Below are 14,661 nucleotides of genomic sequence, written 5' to 3'. Positions count from 1 at the left end.
CTTGGAGATGGCTCACCACTGCAGGGGTTGTCATTACAGGATACCAAATGCTCAAAAGGAGAAATCAGCCATCCCAAACTAGTTGTAAGCTGAATTTATAACTATTGCCTCAAAATCATTCATTAAAGTGAAACAAGGGATGCATTTTAAATGGCTGCATCTTTTTTTGTTGTTTTAGCTAAATTTACATGTAAAGATGCTCCAAATTATCATACATTAGCATGAATTAAAGTCGCTTGATTTTGCTAAGCCTCTAATAGTTTAAGCAATATGGTTCAACAAAACCATATGCTACTAATCTTCAAAATGAACCTGGTATTAATTCTCTTGTCAGGTAGAATTGAAAATATTTAGCAAAGAAGAAATCATAATAGTTCAGACTAAGAAAAATCAATGTTTCCAATAACTTAAGTTGGGCGGGGGGAAGAGTTAGGTTCTTACTGCTATATTTTTATAAGTTATAGGTGCTTTCTCTTTTAGACTATAAGCTCAGGAGCAAGCACTGTGTCTTATTCTTTGTAACCCTGATAGGTCTTGCTGTAGTGCCTTGTCATATAGTAAACATTCAAGTTTCATCTCCATACCTACCATATGTCAGACACATTGCTAGGAGCACACAATAAGACAAAAACAAACCGGTCCTGCCCTCAAGAAGCCTAGAATCTAATGGAGGGAAGGCAAGCCACAACGTGGATGCAGAAAAGTAAAAAGAAATAGACAGTTGTGAATGATGAATGAATAAATGAATCTTCTCCAATAGTTAACTATTGGCATGATTAATTGATAACTGTTTATAAAGAGTAAATCTCTAAAGCCTAATGTGACATTTAGGTTGAGTTGATGATGGATATGAGAAAAGAGTTTGGTAATTCTCTATGCATCTTGTTTGTATCCGGCTGTTTGCATATTATCTTCCTCATTCAATATCGAAGGGGTCTCTGTATCTCTGGCAGTTAGGATAGTGCTGGGCACACAATAAGTGCTTGTTGACTTGTGGCTGATTTATAATCTACACAGTGCTAGAAAAGCAGGTGAATTATTACTATTCCCTCCATATTATAAGCACACTGGAGTTATTATCTTTGAACCTTCCTGTTATTGTTTGGAGCAAAGTCACCTACTAAAAGGATTTACTTGTAGGGTCCAATTCTTTAGCAAGCCTAAACAAATGGATAAAACTCAAAGGATTATTGAAGCAATAGTCTGAAGGCAGGCTAGTCTCTCAAAGAGCAAGTCTCTGTCTATTAAGAAATAGAACTAGAAAGATTTGGAAGAGATGAGTAACTCAGGAAAACTCTGACAAAAAGGTCACTTAATCCCTAAAGAACGGCTTGGCTCAACTCCTCTTTAAAAATGGGGCAGGGAGGGGGGTAGAAGCAGTATTCCATGTGGGATATATCTGGAAATGACTGTTTTTTAAAAAAGGAATTAATAAAAAAAAGTAAGGGCATTAATAGTTTGAAAATACCACAAAATACAAGACCCCAATGGAAAGACAGAATGAAAATGAAACAAGTAAGAAGAATCCTAAAAAGGTTGAGGAAGAGAAAATAAGAAAATAAAAAAATTTGATTTTTTTTTTAGAAAACTAAAAACTAAAGGGTTTGCGTTGTTTTTTTGTTTTTTCTTGTTGAGTTGTATCTGACTCTGTGATCCCATTAAGGATTTTCTTAGCAAAGATAATGGAATGATTTCCCATTTCCAGCTCACTGGACAGATGAGGAACTGAGGCAAACAGGGTTAAGTGACTTGCCTAGGGTCACACAGCTAGCATCTAAGGCCAAATTTGAACTCAGGTCCTCTTGACTCTGGGGTTGGCACTCTAACCACTGCACTACCTAGCTATCTCATAGCAATTTTAGAATTCTAAAAAGTATTAGAGGAGTTCTCAGAGCTCCTGACACAATCACTCCAAAAAAGTATTAGAGGGAATAGGTTCTTTTCAACTGGTTGGTCTATGGTCCTTTTGAGCAACTTCAAATAACGCAGTACAATCTTAGCTGGGTCTTAATAAGCTTCCATGTCTAAAAGATGAGGAAAGGCTGTTTTAAATGATCCTTAAAGGCCCCTTCTAGCTCTGGGTTCTCTGAATACACAAAAATAAAGCTCTAGGTGGCAAATCATGTTTAAGAAGGCAATAAGGCCTGGAACAAGTTGTCTTTCTTGGCTAAGAGAGAGGCTGCACCTTAATGGACCTTCAAAAGCACCAGGGATTTGCCATGCTGCTTTCAAAATGGACCAACATCAATATACTTTCATGGAGAAATGATTTTCTTTCTTCTCCGCCCCCACCCCATCTCTAAAATGATTCCTTTCAAAATGGGAAAATACTACATCATAGACAAAAGGGTAAGAAATATTTTTGTTCTCTACCAGTTATCTTGAGAGGGAGTATTTTGGCTAAAGTTAAAAACAAAACAAAGCAAAACAAAACATGAGACCACAGAGGATTACATAGGGGCTGGTCATGGGCACACATTTGGAAGATGAGGTGTGACATTATGATATCTGTCATATTTTTACATATGAAAAGTTTTGGTAATGGCTCAGAATTCAGAATCATCAGAAACATAAAATATAATGAATGCTGCTTATATTAATTATGCTTGGTGGAAGCAGAGGATCCAGCTAACCCCACAAACTTTCCCTCTACTTCTCTTACTGCTCCCTCACCCCTCCCCGGCCCTGTGGAAGGTATTATTTCTTATATGATAATTATAATAGCTACCATTCATACAAGTTCTCATGTGGTTCTCACAACAGCTCTGAAGGGTAGGTGCTATCATAACCATTTTGCTGATAGGGAAAACTGAGGCAGATAAATGACTGGACCAGGTTAGTATTTGAAACAATATTTGAACTCGGGTCTTCTTGACTCCAAGTCCAGTGCTCTATCCACTCTCTCACCTATCCAGTTGGCTACTACTCACAGATGAGTTCTTATGTCAATATTACAAGGAAATTTTACTTCATTCAAAAAAACAAAACAAAACAAAACCCCAAACCTGTCTGCTCCTTTCTTTGTTTATTTAATTTCTCTTCCTACCCCGATGAAAAGTTCAATTATGTCCTGTGACCTCTGCCATTTGCCTTCTTGAAGGCAAATGGCCAATCTGGGCCTTTTCCTTGAGTTACTCTTGTCAGGGAGATAGGAGCCAGGAGCATGTGTTCATTTTGGTGAGGCAATTGGGATTAAGTGACTTCTCCAGGGTAACACAGCTAGTAAGTGTCAAGTGTCTGAGATCGGATTTGAACTCAGGTCCTCCTAAATCCAGGGCCGGTGCTCTATCCACTGTGCCACCTAGCTGCCCCATTGATAACAGTTTTCAACAAACAACTGGTTTCCTTTGTAACCTATATATTGTATTTTATGTATTTAAATACATGATTCTGTGAAGGGGTTCATAGGCTTCACCATACTACCCAAGAGGGGTCCATGATACCAAAAAACCCCTGCACAACTGAATCTCAGACCCAGCCTAATAAGGAAGATTGAACTAACACCTTATTCCTTCTTTAGAAGCAAAGAACATTTATGAATGAAAAAAACAAAGAAAATTGACAAGTGACAGGCCTTAAGATGGGAAATCAGGATTCTGACTGATCCCTTTTGAGAATGACTTTACAAACTGGTTTTACTGATTGCAGGAGGGCCTGGGCTTATGATCTTGGTTGATGATGTACCTGGAGTTATCTAGTTAAGTTGTTTTCTTTGAAGCCAATGGAGAGAAATATTCTGTATCACTCATTCAAACTGTATGCAACCTCAAAAGGGATTAATCAATCATTTTATAGTCATTTTATTATTTTTCTTCATTTTTTTTCCCAGGGCAATGGGGGTTAAGTGTCTTGCCCAGGGTCACATAGCTAGTAAGTGTCTGAGGCTGGGTTTGAACTCAGGTCCTCCTGAATTCAAGGCTGGTGCCTTATCCACTGTGCCACCTAGCTGCCCCTATAGTCATTTTATTTTAATTTTATACTGTAGTTTGGAATATTACTAGGCCATTCTAAAGCCACTCAGTCCTAAATTAATGGATTCCCCCCATGGCTACGTTTGAGCCTAAAGAGATGTTGAGTGTTTTCCACCCAGGCTCAAGGTAGCAACCAAGTAGGACTAGTAATTTAATTGAAGCCTTCATTCTGAAACCTGCTAAAACTTAAGTAATGGACTCAGTCAAATTTGTAGATGGGGAGCAACACCAACTAGTAAACTACACTTATGCCAATAGTTCTTAACTTTTTTGTGTCATGGACCCCTTTTTCAGTCTGATGAAGCCTATGGACCCTTTCTCAGAATAATGATTTAAATAATTTGAAGGAAATGCTCAATTTCAGTTAGATGCTAGTGAAAATAAAGATGTAATTGTTTTCCTGTTCAAAATCACAGACCCTTTAAAATATCTCCAAGGATCTCAGGTTAAGAACCTTTGCCTTTCCAAGTGAAGGACCATTTCCTGATCACCCATCATCCCATGGGTGAGTCTCCACCAACTGACCTTACTCCTCCTCCAGTCTTCAAGTGACCTGACTCCAGAGGCTCTTGGGTAAAAAAATAACTTGGCAAAGGCTGGAAGTTGACCCTGACCTGAAGTTATTGGTGGAGCTCCTGAATACAGAATTCTCGTGATGATTTTAAATATCTAGGACCTCTTCATCCCTCAAAATGTCAGAAACACTTTCTCTCCTATTTTGCGGTAGTCTCTGCTTTATCCAATGTAATTGCTACAACACACTCTACTGAGAAAGCTACAGAGCATTCAGACAGGTAACTTAAGACTGAAGGATGTCAGGAGTTGTTATTTTGAGCATAATGTGTTATGGGGAATATTCTCCCAGGCAAATTAAAAACGGGCAGGTTTCACATGTATTATGATGGGCCATATCTGGAGTAGTTGTGTTAAAAGTCAACATAGTGAAGCCAATTACGCTATTGACAGATACTCTTAACAAGGAGTTTTTACATCATAATTATATGCAGAAGAATCCTGCAAACACAAGCTGAGTAATGATTAGCTAATAAAATAACACTTCATATATATATATATATATATCAATAGCAGCTTTCAAGTTAAGGTAAACAAACATGGCCCATGACATTAAGTAGAAGGAGGAAAGCCCTTCCACAAAGAAAATGTTTTTTACTTAAGAATAATCCATTTACATAAAGATACATACATACAGAGACACATTCCATCATGACAAATAAAGCAGGAAATAGGTCCTTAGTCAGTCTTCCTAACTTCCCTTCCTCCCCTCCACCCCCCAAAACTGATGAACAAATTGTTTACAACCACAAGAGCCTTTGGTCCCTTCCAGGTGGTTTTATCTAAGGTTCCAATATAATTCTGACCACTTACTGACTCCATCTCCTTTTCTACTTCTTTATCCCTCCCACCCTGTATTTTAATTTTTCTCAGTTTCAGTTGGTCTTGAGGCTCATTTGACACACTGCAAAAATAGATGACCAAAAAAAGAAATAAAATAAAATGATGACCATGCAATTATAGTTGGTATGAAAGAGGTAAATTAGGATACTTTTCCAGGACTTTGCATTGCATCTTTTCAGAGGCAGAGTTTCAGTCATTAAGAACTCTATTCTAAGACATGGTAGATGTGTCTTGGGTTCTGAAACTCTAATTGCCATGTTTATCTTGGACAGTTTAGCTCTGAATTCATAAAGTCTGCCACTCAGCCAGGTTAAATGTTCCTTAATCAATATGTTTTAGAATGGTCAAGCCATAGGCAAAGCAAACCAGAAAACACCCTATTTCTTTTGTTTCTCTTTAGACTTCCTGGCATTTATTAACAACAAGGAACTTTTTTTTTTTTTTAACAATTTGTATCAATACTTTCAAACTCTGCCACCTCTTAACCTGAATATTCTTACTACTCCAAAGCAAATGGGACTATAGACATTGATGATTAAAATTTGCAAGGAGACAGGATGTGAAGGTAACAATTAAAAGCAGCAGGGTTTAATTCAGCTCTTGCTGAAGGTCACCTTCTTCTTTACATTTGGAGGAAGGCAATCCCTTTTCTTTGGATTTCCCTCATCTTCCTTTTCAATCTTCTTCAGAGTAAGAACGGTATCTTGGATCAAATCTAAGAATGATCAATATTGTAGCAGAAATCTATGTTTAGGATTTGTTAATAAAAATGGATAGGTGTTATTAAAATAGCCCAAGGAAGGAAAGAGAGAAAATGAGGGGAGCTTGAAAAAATGTTTTATAACGAAAACAACAAGAAATCAAAGGGCATTCATAACCTGAGGCATGAACATGAGTAACCCTACATTATGGAGCAGGGTTAAGATCATTAATCTGAAGGTAAACATGACCTATTAATAGAGAACTAGAAGAAAAGGGCCTGTCTGAGCCACGTTTATTTTTAAAGCAATCCAGCATTATGATTAGTAGACATAGCACAGGTTGCTTTCCATTCCCCATTCTCCCTCCTCTCTATTCCCCTCTTTCCTTTTCCACATTCTACTCTTTTCTTCCCTTCTGTCAAAAATCATGTTATTTAGAGGGATAGATCTTGTGATTTCATTGGTATGGGGAGCTCTTAGGAAGGTGAGCAAACTCCCTTTAATAACACAAGCCGGCACCTTTTCTGCAACTTTAAGAGCCCAGGACCCTGAGATGTTAAATAACTTCCCTAGGGTCATACAGTTAGTACTTTTCAGAGGTGAGAGTGAGACTTGAGCCCAGGTCCTAATGGATTACTGAGCTCTCTAACCATTATGCCAAGCTTTCTCTCTATTATTATTTACACCATGGCAAAACTGGGTATAACAGTGGGTTTCTGAAGACTTCAGCAGTCAGTGAAACCCATTGGTACTCTGAACTGCATGGAAACCCTCAAATAGCCGGATGCGCACAAAAGCAAGCTTGCTTTTCACATTTTCAAGAAGGGCTTTTTCCAACTGGTCAAAAGATGCCCTGTGAGAACAAACACAGGCCACAAGTAGCGGAAGCAGAGTCCTAAAAGAATGGCGGCAGTGTAAAGTATTACCTGACCTTTATAGATGCTAAAAAAGAAGAGTCCTTGCTGGAGGGAGGGAGGGGAGGACCCCTACACTTCTACATATTCCCAGAGAAAGTGTGTAGGACTTGTTTAACCTCCCTATATTTTAGTTTCTCTAACTGAAAAGATTAGAAGCCCTTAGAAGGATCTGATTGTCTGAAAAACACACTGGATAAATCTTCCTCACACAAGAAGTATTTTCATTCTAAACACCGAGAATTATTTTAACCCCTTAAGAAAACACAGCTAGATTTTTAAACCCATTTGGTTGGTTATTCTTCTCCCATGCAACTGGATTCCCACTGTGGAAAAAAAAAATCAGAGCTGTCTTTAAGTCTGTGTTGTTGACTTGCCCTATAGGTATCACCACCATCACCATCACTCACCTCACAGCAGCCGCCATTCCAATGGGGTGGATTGGCAGTGGTCTAACTCCAGGGAACATGCCTCGACTCAGAACCCGGGCTCCATTTTGTATTACTCCTGGAGGGACTGAAAAAGAAAAAAATATATCTATTATCTATATGGTACAATATTTTGTAAACAATGCAGGAAATCAAGTGTAAAGATTTTAGTTCAAAGGTTTAATAAAATGTTGAAGGCTCTAAGAAGTAGATTCAGCCAGCCAGTTCAGATTGATAACTTCAGCCAAGGTAGTGCTGCCTAGGTCAAAAAATAAGTAAATAAGTGAGAGACAGATTTTGTTCTTCTTTTAGTGATTGAAATTTACTGAATAGAGAATTTTCATCTTTGGGTAAACTTCAGTCAAGAAATAAAATTGAATGTTATGATGTTTGCCTGACACACTCAGAGAATACTGTTAGTTAGAAGTGAGCATTTCCTGGTTTTAAAATAGAATCCTCCAGCCTTGGTCAGTAACAGGTGACATTTGCCCTCCCCCCCCCTTCCACTTTTTAACTAGCATGACCAAGAGTGGAAACATACAAACCTGACTCTATGAGCATTTTGGCATCTTAATGACTAAGATGGTTGTATTGAATGTTACAGATATACCTCCAGCACACTCCCTTTCCTCCTCAAAGACTTTAAAGGGATTAAGGATTAGGATCAAGCAGCTCCTTGCTTTTGCTTCCAAACCACTCAGGGGGTTGCTCTGGACAACTAACTTCCTTGCCCCTTCAATTCCTTCCAGGAAAATTTCCTCAACATGCCTCTCCCAAATGGTACATTAGACCTGGAATGATCAACTTGACAACTTTGAGTTCTGACCTGACAGCTTTTTAGCTGTGAGATGCACAAGTAGCTTAACCACTCTGGGCCCCGATTTCCTCATCTATAAAATGAGAATAATAATGTTTGTATTCTGTACCTCACAAGGTTGTTCTGAGAAAAGTGCTTTATAAATAAATGATATAGGGGGCAGCTAGGTGGTACAGTGGATAAAGCACTGGCCCTGGATTCAGAAGGACCTGAGTTCAAATCTGGCCTCAGACACTTGACACTTACTAGCTGTGTGACCCTGAGCAAGTCACTTAACCCTCATTGCCCTACAAAAAGAAACAAAAATAAATAAATGATATAAGAAATTAACGAATGATATAATCATTGTAGTTGGGTTCTCTTTTTTGTCCTCCATTTTAGCCAATTCATTGCCTGTTAGGCAAGGGAAGAGGAAAGTTAATACGGTTCCTTCTTACCAACTCAGGCAAATGGCTTAAATGAGATTGAAGCTATAGGTTAAAACATGGATTTACAACCACCTGTGGGATTTCAGCAAATTAGACCATAACTATTTTCTAATATGATTGAGAAATGGCTACGAGATTTCTGAAGTCCCTTTAAGTCTCTTGTATCAATTTGACTCAGGATGACAGACTGCCAAAGCACCAAGATCAAGAAACTGATTTAATAACAGAGAATTCTGGCATACTGTGTGACATCTCACCTAAACGACACAGCTCACATCTTTAAAAAATAAAATCTAAATTTCTGTTAACTTCAGAGGTAGGCAGTCTACTAATAATCATTAGATGGAAATTGGAAGTGTATTTAAAGTGTGAATGCTGCCTAAGACAATATAAACTTTTAGTCAATTCTTTTTCCAGGCCCTGTAATTGATTTTCCTTACTCAAATCTCTATCCTCTGATCCATTTTCGACAGTCACCAAACTGAAATATTCCTCAAGAATAGATCTAATCATGTCACCCCTTACTCAAAATTCTTCAATCTGCCCTGTCTTGAGTATGAAATAACAGGTCCTCAGCCTGACATTCAAAGCCCTCCATAATCTGGATCCTCCTTTTTGTACTCTCTATTCTTTTTGTTGTGAGGCAACTGGGGTTAAGTGACTTGCCCAGGGTCACACAGCTAGTAAATGTCCAGTGTCTGAGCCCGGATTTGAACTTAGGTCCTCCTGACTCCAGGGCCGGTGCTCTATCCACTGCGCCACCTAGATGCCCCAATGTACTCTCTATTCTTGTCAAACTGATCCTGCTATCTGTTCTCCATGCACAATGGCTCACCTCCGGACTTTATGCCTTTGTTCATCAAGTTTCACCTACCTGAAATGTAGTCCTTCCCTGCCCTACCTCTTGTAGAATCCCTAGTTTCCTGCAAAGCACAGCTCTGGTGCTTCCTCCTACAGAGAGAAAGTCTTTCCTGAACCTTTCCAGTTATTCAAACGTGTTTGCACTCTCTCACTTTGCTTCTTTGTATATCCTTTGTAGTGTTAATTCGCTTGCATCTATGTTGTATCTACTATACAACATGGAAGCTATGGAGGAAGAAAATGTCCTTTTTTTTTTTTTTTTGCATCTCAATCACCTTAGCAACATGCCCTGCACATATAAAGGAATTTGAAAAATGTGTGTTGAATTGAACTAAATTCCAATAAGCCAGACAACAATGCTCAAGGTATCCCAATCTGGCATCTAGTTTGAAGCTACTTCTAAGGTACTCTCTAGTTCAGTCATGGAAAAGTAAGCCAAAGACTTCTTTTTTCTATCAATTGTCTTTCTTACGCCAAGCACCAAATGGACCTGATCCAATAAACTATATATTTCATGGTTCTTAGCCCAGAAAAGTCTTGCAGTTGACCCAGTACCATATAATCTCTATGGCAGACATGGGTGAACTGGTGTAGAATGAGAACACATGATGACAAGACAACAGGACTCAGTTGCACAGTCATGCTACAAAACAGCGGTTTGGGGAAGTATATCTTTCGTGAACCATGATTTAAATTTTTTTTTTTTTGGCAGGGCAGTTAGGGTTAAGTTACTTGCCCAGGGTCACACAGCTAGTGTCAAGTATCTGAGGCCGAATTTGAACTCAGGTCCTCCTGAATCCAGGGCCGGTGCTTTATCCACTGCGCCACCTAGCTGCCCTCATGAACCTTTATTTTATTTTAATTTTTTTTATTAACATCAATTTTTTTAAAAAAAACTTTGTGTTCCTATTTCTCTTCCCCCCTCCATTCTCACCCCCCACCCACAAGAACTCAAGCAATTCAAAATAAGTTACAAGACCCTAGAGAAGCATAAAAAGATAAACATGAAAAATACTTCATGAGGGATATTAAAAGATGAACCTTGATTTTAACGGTAAGTGGATCTCCTGCAGTAGAAAAGCTAGCAAGACATAAAATCCCTTTGAGCAGCAACAAATATGTAGGATGGCCACAAGTCATAGGAGTAGACATATGAATCTTCCTAAAAGCTGGAAAAACACAGTGTCAGAGAGTATTTCCGCTTCCACCAGTCAGCACAGCAAAAAAAGCAGCTAAAATGGTCCCAGAAAGAAAATCCTAGAAAGACTCAGCAATTCTGGTGGACACATGGTGCCCTGGTTACTTACAACAGTCATGATAGAACACATCATATGCACAATGATAATGTTCAAGGTAGCGCAGCCATTTCTGGGGAAATATCACACTGGGTTTGTTAATTTCAAACACTCAGAAACAAATACTAGAGAAACTAGAGAATCTTCATCAATGTCCAGTACAGTGTCCTACGCAGCCTGCTTGAAGTGTTCACTGAATTGAACTGAATCAAAGACATTAAAAGGTAAAGCCAGTGACAAGACGGTCCAAAGGCATGTCCATGTCGTGCTTCCTCATGTGATTTCTTCTCCAACACTTTTAGTGCCATGGATCTGGGACAGCTAATTCTATTTGGATTTATATTGTTTCACATGAAACAGACATCTCCTCAACAAAACTGGGGGTTTCATGAAGGTGGGGACTCTGTCATATACTTGTTTCAGAGGAGGGAGAGGCACATTAACTTTTGCTCTATAAACCTGAGTTGAACAGTTCAACTCCGAGAGTCACTTGGTGCATCTACATACCTCAAAGCTCATCAAAATGAGACTATCTGGATATACTTCCTTATGGGAAAAAGAAAATAAGCACTTATCTAGTGTCTGCTGTGTATCAGGCACTATGCTAAGCCCTTTACAGATATTATCTCATTTGATCATCACAATAACCCTGAGAGGTAAGTGCTGTTATTATCCTTATTTTGCAGTTGAGGAGACATGCAGAGAGAGGTTAAATAATTTGCCCAGGGTGACACAATTAGGAAGTGTCTGAGTCCAGATTTGAACTCAGGTCTTCCTGACTCCAGAACCAGCAGGCCACCCACTGCACCACTGGCTGCAAGGAGCAAATACAAGGCAACGAACTTTAAATATAGTTTCCTGATACCTTCTAAGCTCCCAAGGCCTTTATTTTCCACATGACCAATAAATTGCTCATTGTCAAGCCAACCCCATCTCAGTTCTAAGAAAAGTGGTTTTGCACAGTGCCCCAGTTTTGTAGAAAGTTACATGTTCCCATCCCCACTGTGGCAAACCAAGAGAAAAGAACAATGGCTTTAGTTATTTTGATTTCTATCAGCTAGCAGTTAAGCCAGGTAAGGGATGGGGTGGAAGGTTTTGGGGAAAAGTTCCTGTAATCTATCAAGTTATAGGTTTTGGGGGGGGGGCAGGAGGAAGAGAAGGAATCATTATCTGCAACATGAAATTAACTCATGAAAGCATCATTCTGATGGATGAAACGTATTCACTTCAAAAGGACCATCAATGGCTAAATCTCTCTTACTAAATTAGGGTTTTTCCAAGCAATTCTTTGCATTTCCTAGGACTTCTGGCTCCCAAACCTGGGTTCGTCCCACTAAGCCCCTTTGAACAATATCAGATGAAATGCAGGGCAGCTCAGTGGCATAGTGGATAGAGCACTGGGCTTGGAATCAGGAAGACTCATCTTCCTGAGTTCAAATCTGGCCTCAGACACTTACTAGCTGTGTGACCCTGGGCAAGTCACTTAACCCTGTTTGCTTCAGTTCCTCATCTGTAAAGTGAGCTGGAGAAGAAAATGGCAAATCACTCCCATATTCTTGCCAAGAAAACTCCAAAATAGGGTTATGGAGAATTGGATATGACTAAAAAATGACCCAACAACAACAGATGAAATGCAACCATAGCCCCTAATTTCTTCCTACTTTGGTATTTTATCAGGACCTTTTCTTTTCTTTTCTTTTCTTTTTTTGCAGGTCAATGAGGGTTAAGTGACTTGCCCAGGGTCACACAGCTAGTAAGTGTCAAGTGTCTGAGGCTGGATTTGGACTCAGGTCCTCCTGAATCCAGGGCCAGTGTTTTATCCACTGCGACACCTAGCTGCCACTCAGAACCTTTCATTTTCAAAGCTGTTCATGTACAGATAGAAAATAAGTATGTCTTTGGTAATCTGCAGGTTGCTGTAAGTCAACAATATCCACTTAACTGTTTCTTCTTTCTCTCTTGTGTTTTTTTTCCTTTTCTTTTGTCATTGGTTTAAACTAAGCTTCTAAAATATGAATTACCCCAAAGTGACTCAAAGGTACCATTACTTCTTTCAGTAATAAGCTTTTCTATTCAGGACTGTTTAAGTAAATTTATGGCATTATGTCACCGGCATTTTCTCTACCCTCACCTCTACCTTGTTCTCCTTCACCATTCATGCAACGGAAATCTAAAAATTTCCCAGAGAAACATTCCAATTTTGTCAAAGAGAAGGGGACAAAAGGAGAGAGCCAGGATTCCACATTCTAGTCATTAAAACACAGTATGGTCAAGTAGACATGCACTTGACTGGGTGCGAGGGAATGAGGATGAGTTCAAATGCTGGCTCCAGCATTCACTAGTTGGGAGACTATGGAGAAGCTGTCTTGCCATCTCTGAGCCTTGGTCTTCTCATCCATAAAATGGAGCTATTACTGGCTCTACCTACTTCACAGGGGTCATGGTGAGGAAAGTGTTTGGTTGGCTTATCGGCAGATAAACATATGAGCCATTAGAGCAGAGAAACAAACTATTTGTTCACAGCAGAATTCTTCATTATGGATTAGCAGGTGTCACTGGAAACTGGAAGGAAGGAAACAAGCACTTCTTAAGCCCTACTATGTGCCAGGCGCTGTGTTTAAGTGCTTCACAAACACCTCATTTGATCCTCACAACTCAGGGCTAGGAAGGTAAGTGCCGTTATCTTTCCCATTTTATAGCGAAGAAAACCGAGGCAAGACAGAGGTTCAGTGACTTGGCCTAGGTCACAAAGCTAGGAAGCGGCTGAGGTAGGATTTAAACTAAGGCCTTCTTCATTTAAGGCCCCACACTCTTATCTACTGAAGCACTATGCAGCCCAAATTTTGCACATTCTTAGGAGACTGTACCATTGATGTCTACAGCTGGGAAGGCCAAGCTACTCAAAGCCTTCGAGTTTCATTCAGGAATGAAATGATGTCAAGGGCATCAGCACATTCTTCTCCTAACACACTGCCTGCCAACCATATCCTAATGATAGGACTATATAAGAAATCTCTATCTTTTCCAGGATAAAAACTCAGCAGACAGAAGTTCAATTAATAACCTAAGATCACCATGCATAAACAAAAACTCTTCGACTACATCTGGTTTTAAAAAATGACAACATGCTCTGGAGTAAATTAAAAAAAGGGGGGGGGGAGAAATTTTGGAGTTGGAAGACCTTTCCCACTACCTACCTCAGCATCTGTCTCGGTGCTGAGCCACCTTGATTGCCTCAGCTACTAAATGCAGTTCAGTGCTCCCACTGGGGCCTTTGGAGGAAAGCCCTGGCTAGCACTAATAGAAGCCATAAGTTGAGCAGCAGGTGATTCCGCTAATCCTTCCTTTTCCTCAAGTTGGTCCTCCCACCTGCTTCTTTGGAAGAGGAGGGAGAGGGAGAGAGAACACACTGTTTCCAGGATGCCCTTCCTTCTCCTCCCGCTGGCACAGACGATGGAGTTCCTCAGTTCCAGGCCAAAAGCCTCCGTGTTGCCGGGGAGGCCTGCTATTTCTGACCTTGCCCCCCTCCTCCTCTCTGTTTGGGGCATCTGATTTCATAGGCTGGCAAGATGACCACACTTAGGTGACTCTGGGTAACTCGCTTCATTATCTATGGGCTTGTCTCTGGCCACTTCCAATGAAGGAGAGTAAGCAAAGGATTTCTGGTTTTTGAAAAGGAGCATTGAACTTAGATTCTAAGGGACCTGGTTCCAAAACCCTGCTCTATAATCTGAAAATTTGGTGATGTGGTGGTGGTGGTGGTTGTCTGTCATGTTATTTCTCTTTTCTAAGGCTCAGTTTCCTCACCTGTAAAAGTGGGCATGATGGAT

At 39.8% G+C, this 14,661-nt stretch overlaps 1 protein-coding gene across 4 annotated transcripts in view; it reads right to left on the bottom strand.

Moving 5' to 3' along the window:
* Positions 1–14,661, bottom strand: part of FOXN3 (forkhead box N3) — a 526,444-nt gene that overhangs the window by 11,907 nt on the left and 499,876 nt on the right. For all 4 annotated transcript variants that reach the window (XM_043981748.1, XM_043981751.1, XM_043981750.1 and 1 more), the window contains one exon: positions 7,413–7,518. In XM_043981748.1, coding sequence (XP_043837683.1) covers positions 7,413–7,518 — 106 coding nt within the window. The remainder of the gene's footprint in view (positions 1–7,412; positions 7,519–14,661) is intronic.

Source organism: Dromiciops gliroides, chromosome 2, assembly GCF_019393635.1.
Source record: "Dromiciops gliroides isolate mDroGli1 chromosome 2, mDroGli1.pri, whole genome shotgun sequence".
Taxonomy (NCBI): Eukaryota; Metazoa; Chordata; class Mammalia; order Microbiotheria; family Microbiotheriidae; genus Dromiciops; species Dromiciops gliroides.
Note: the sequence above shows the minus strand (reverse complement) of the source record. Positions and strands in the feature narration are given on the sequence as shown.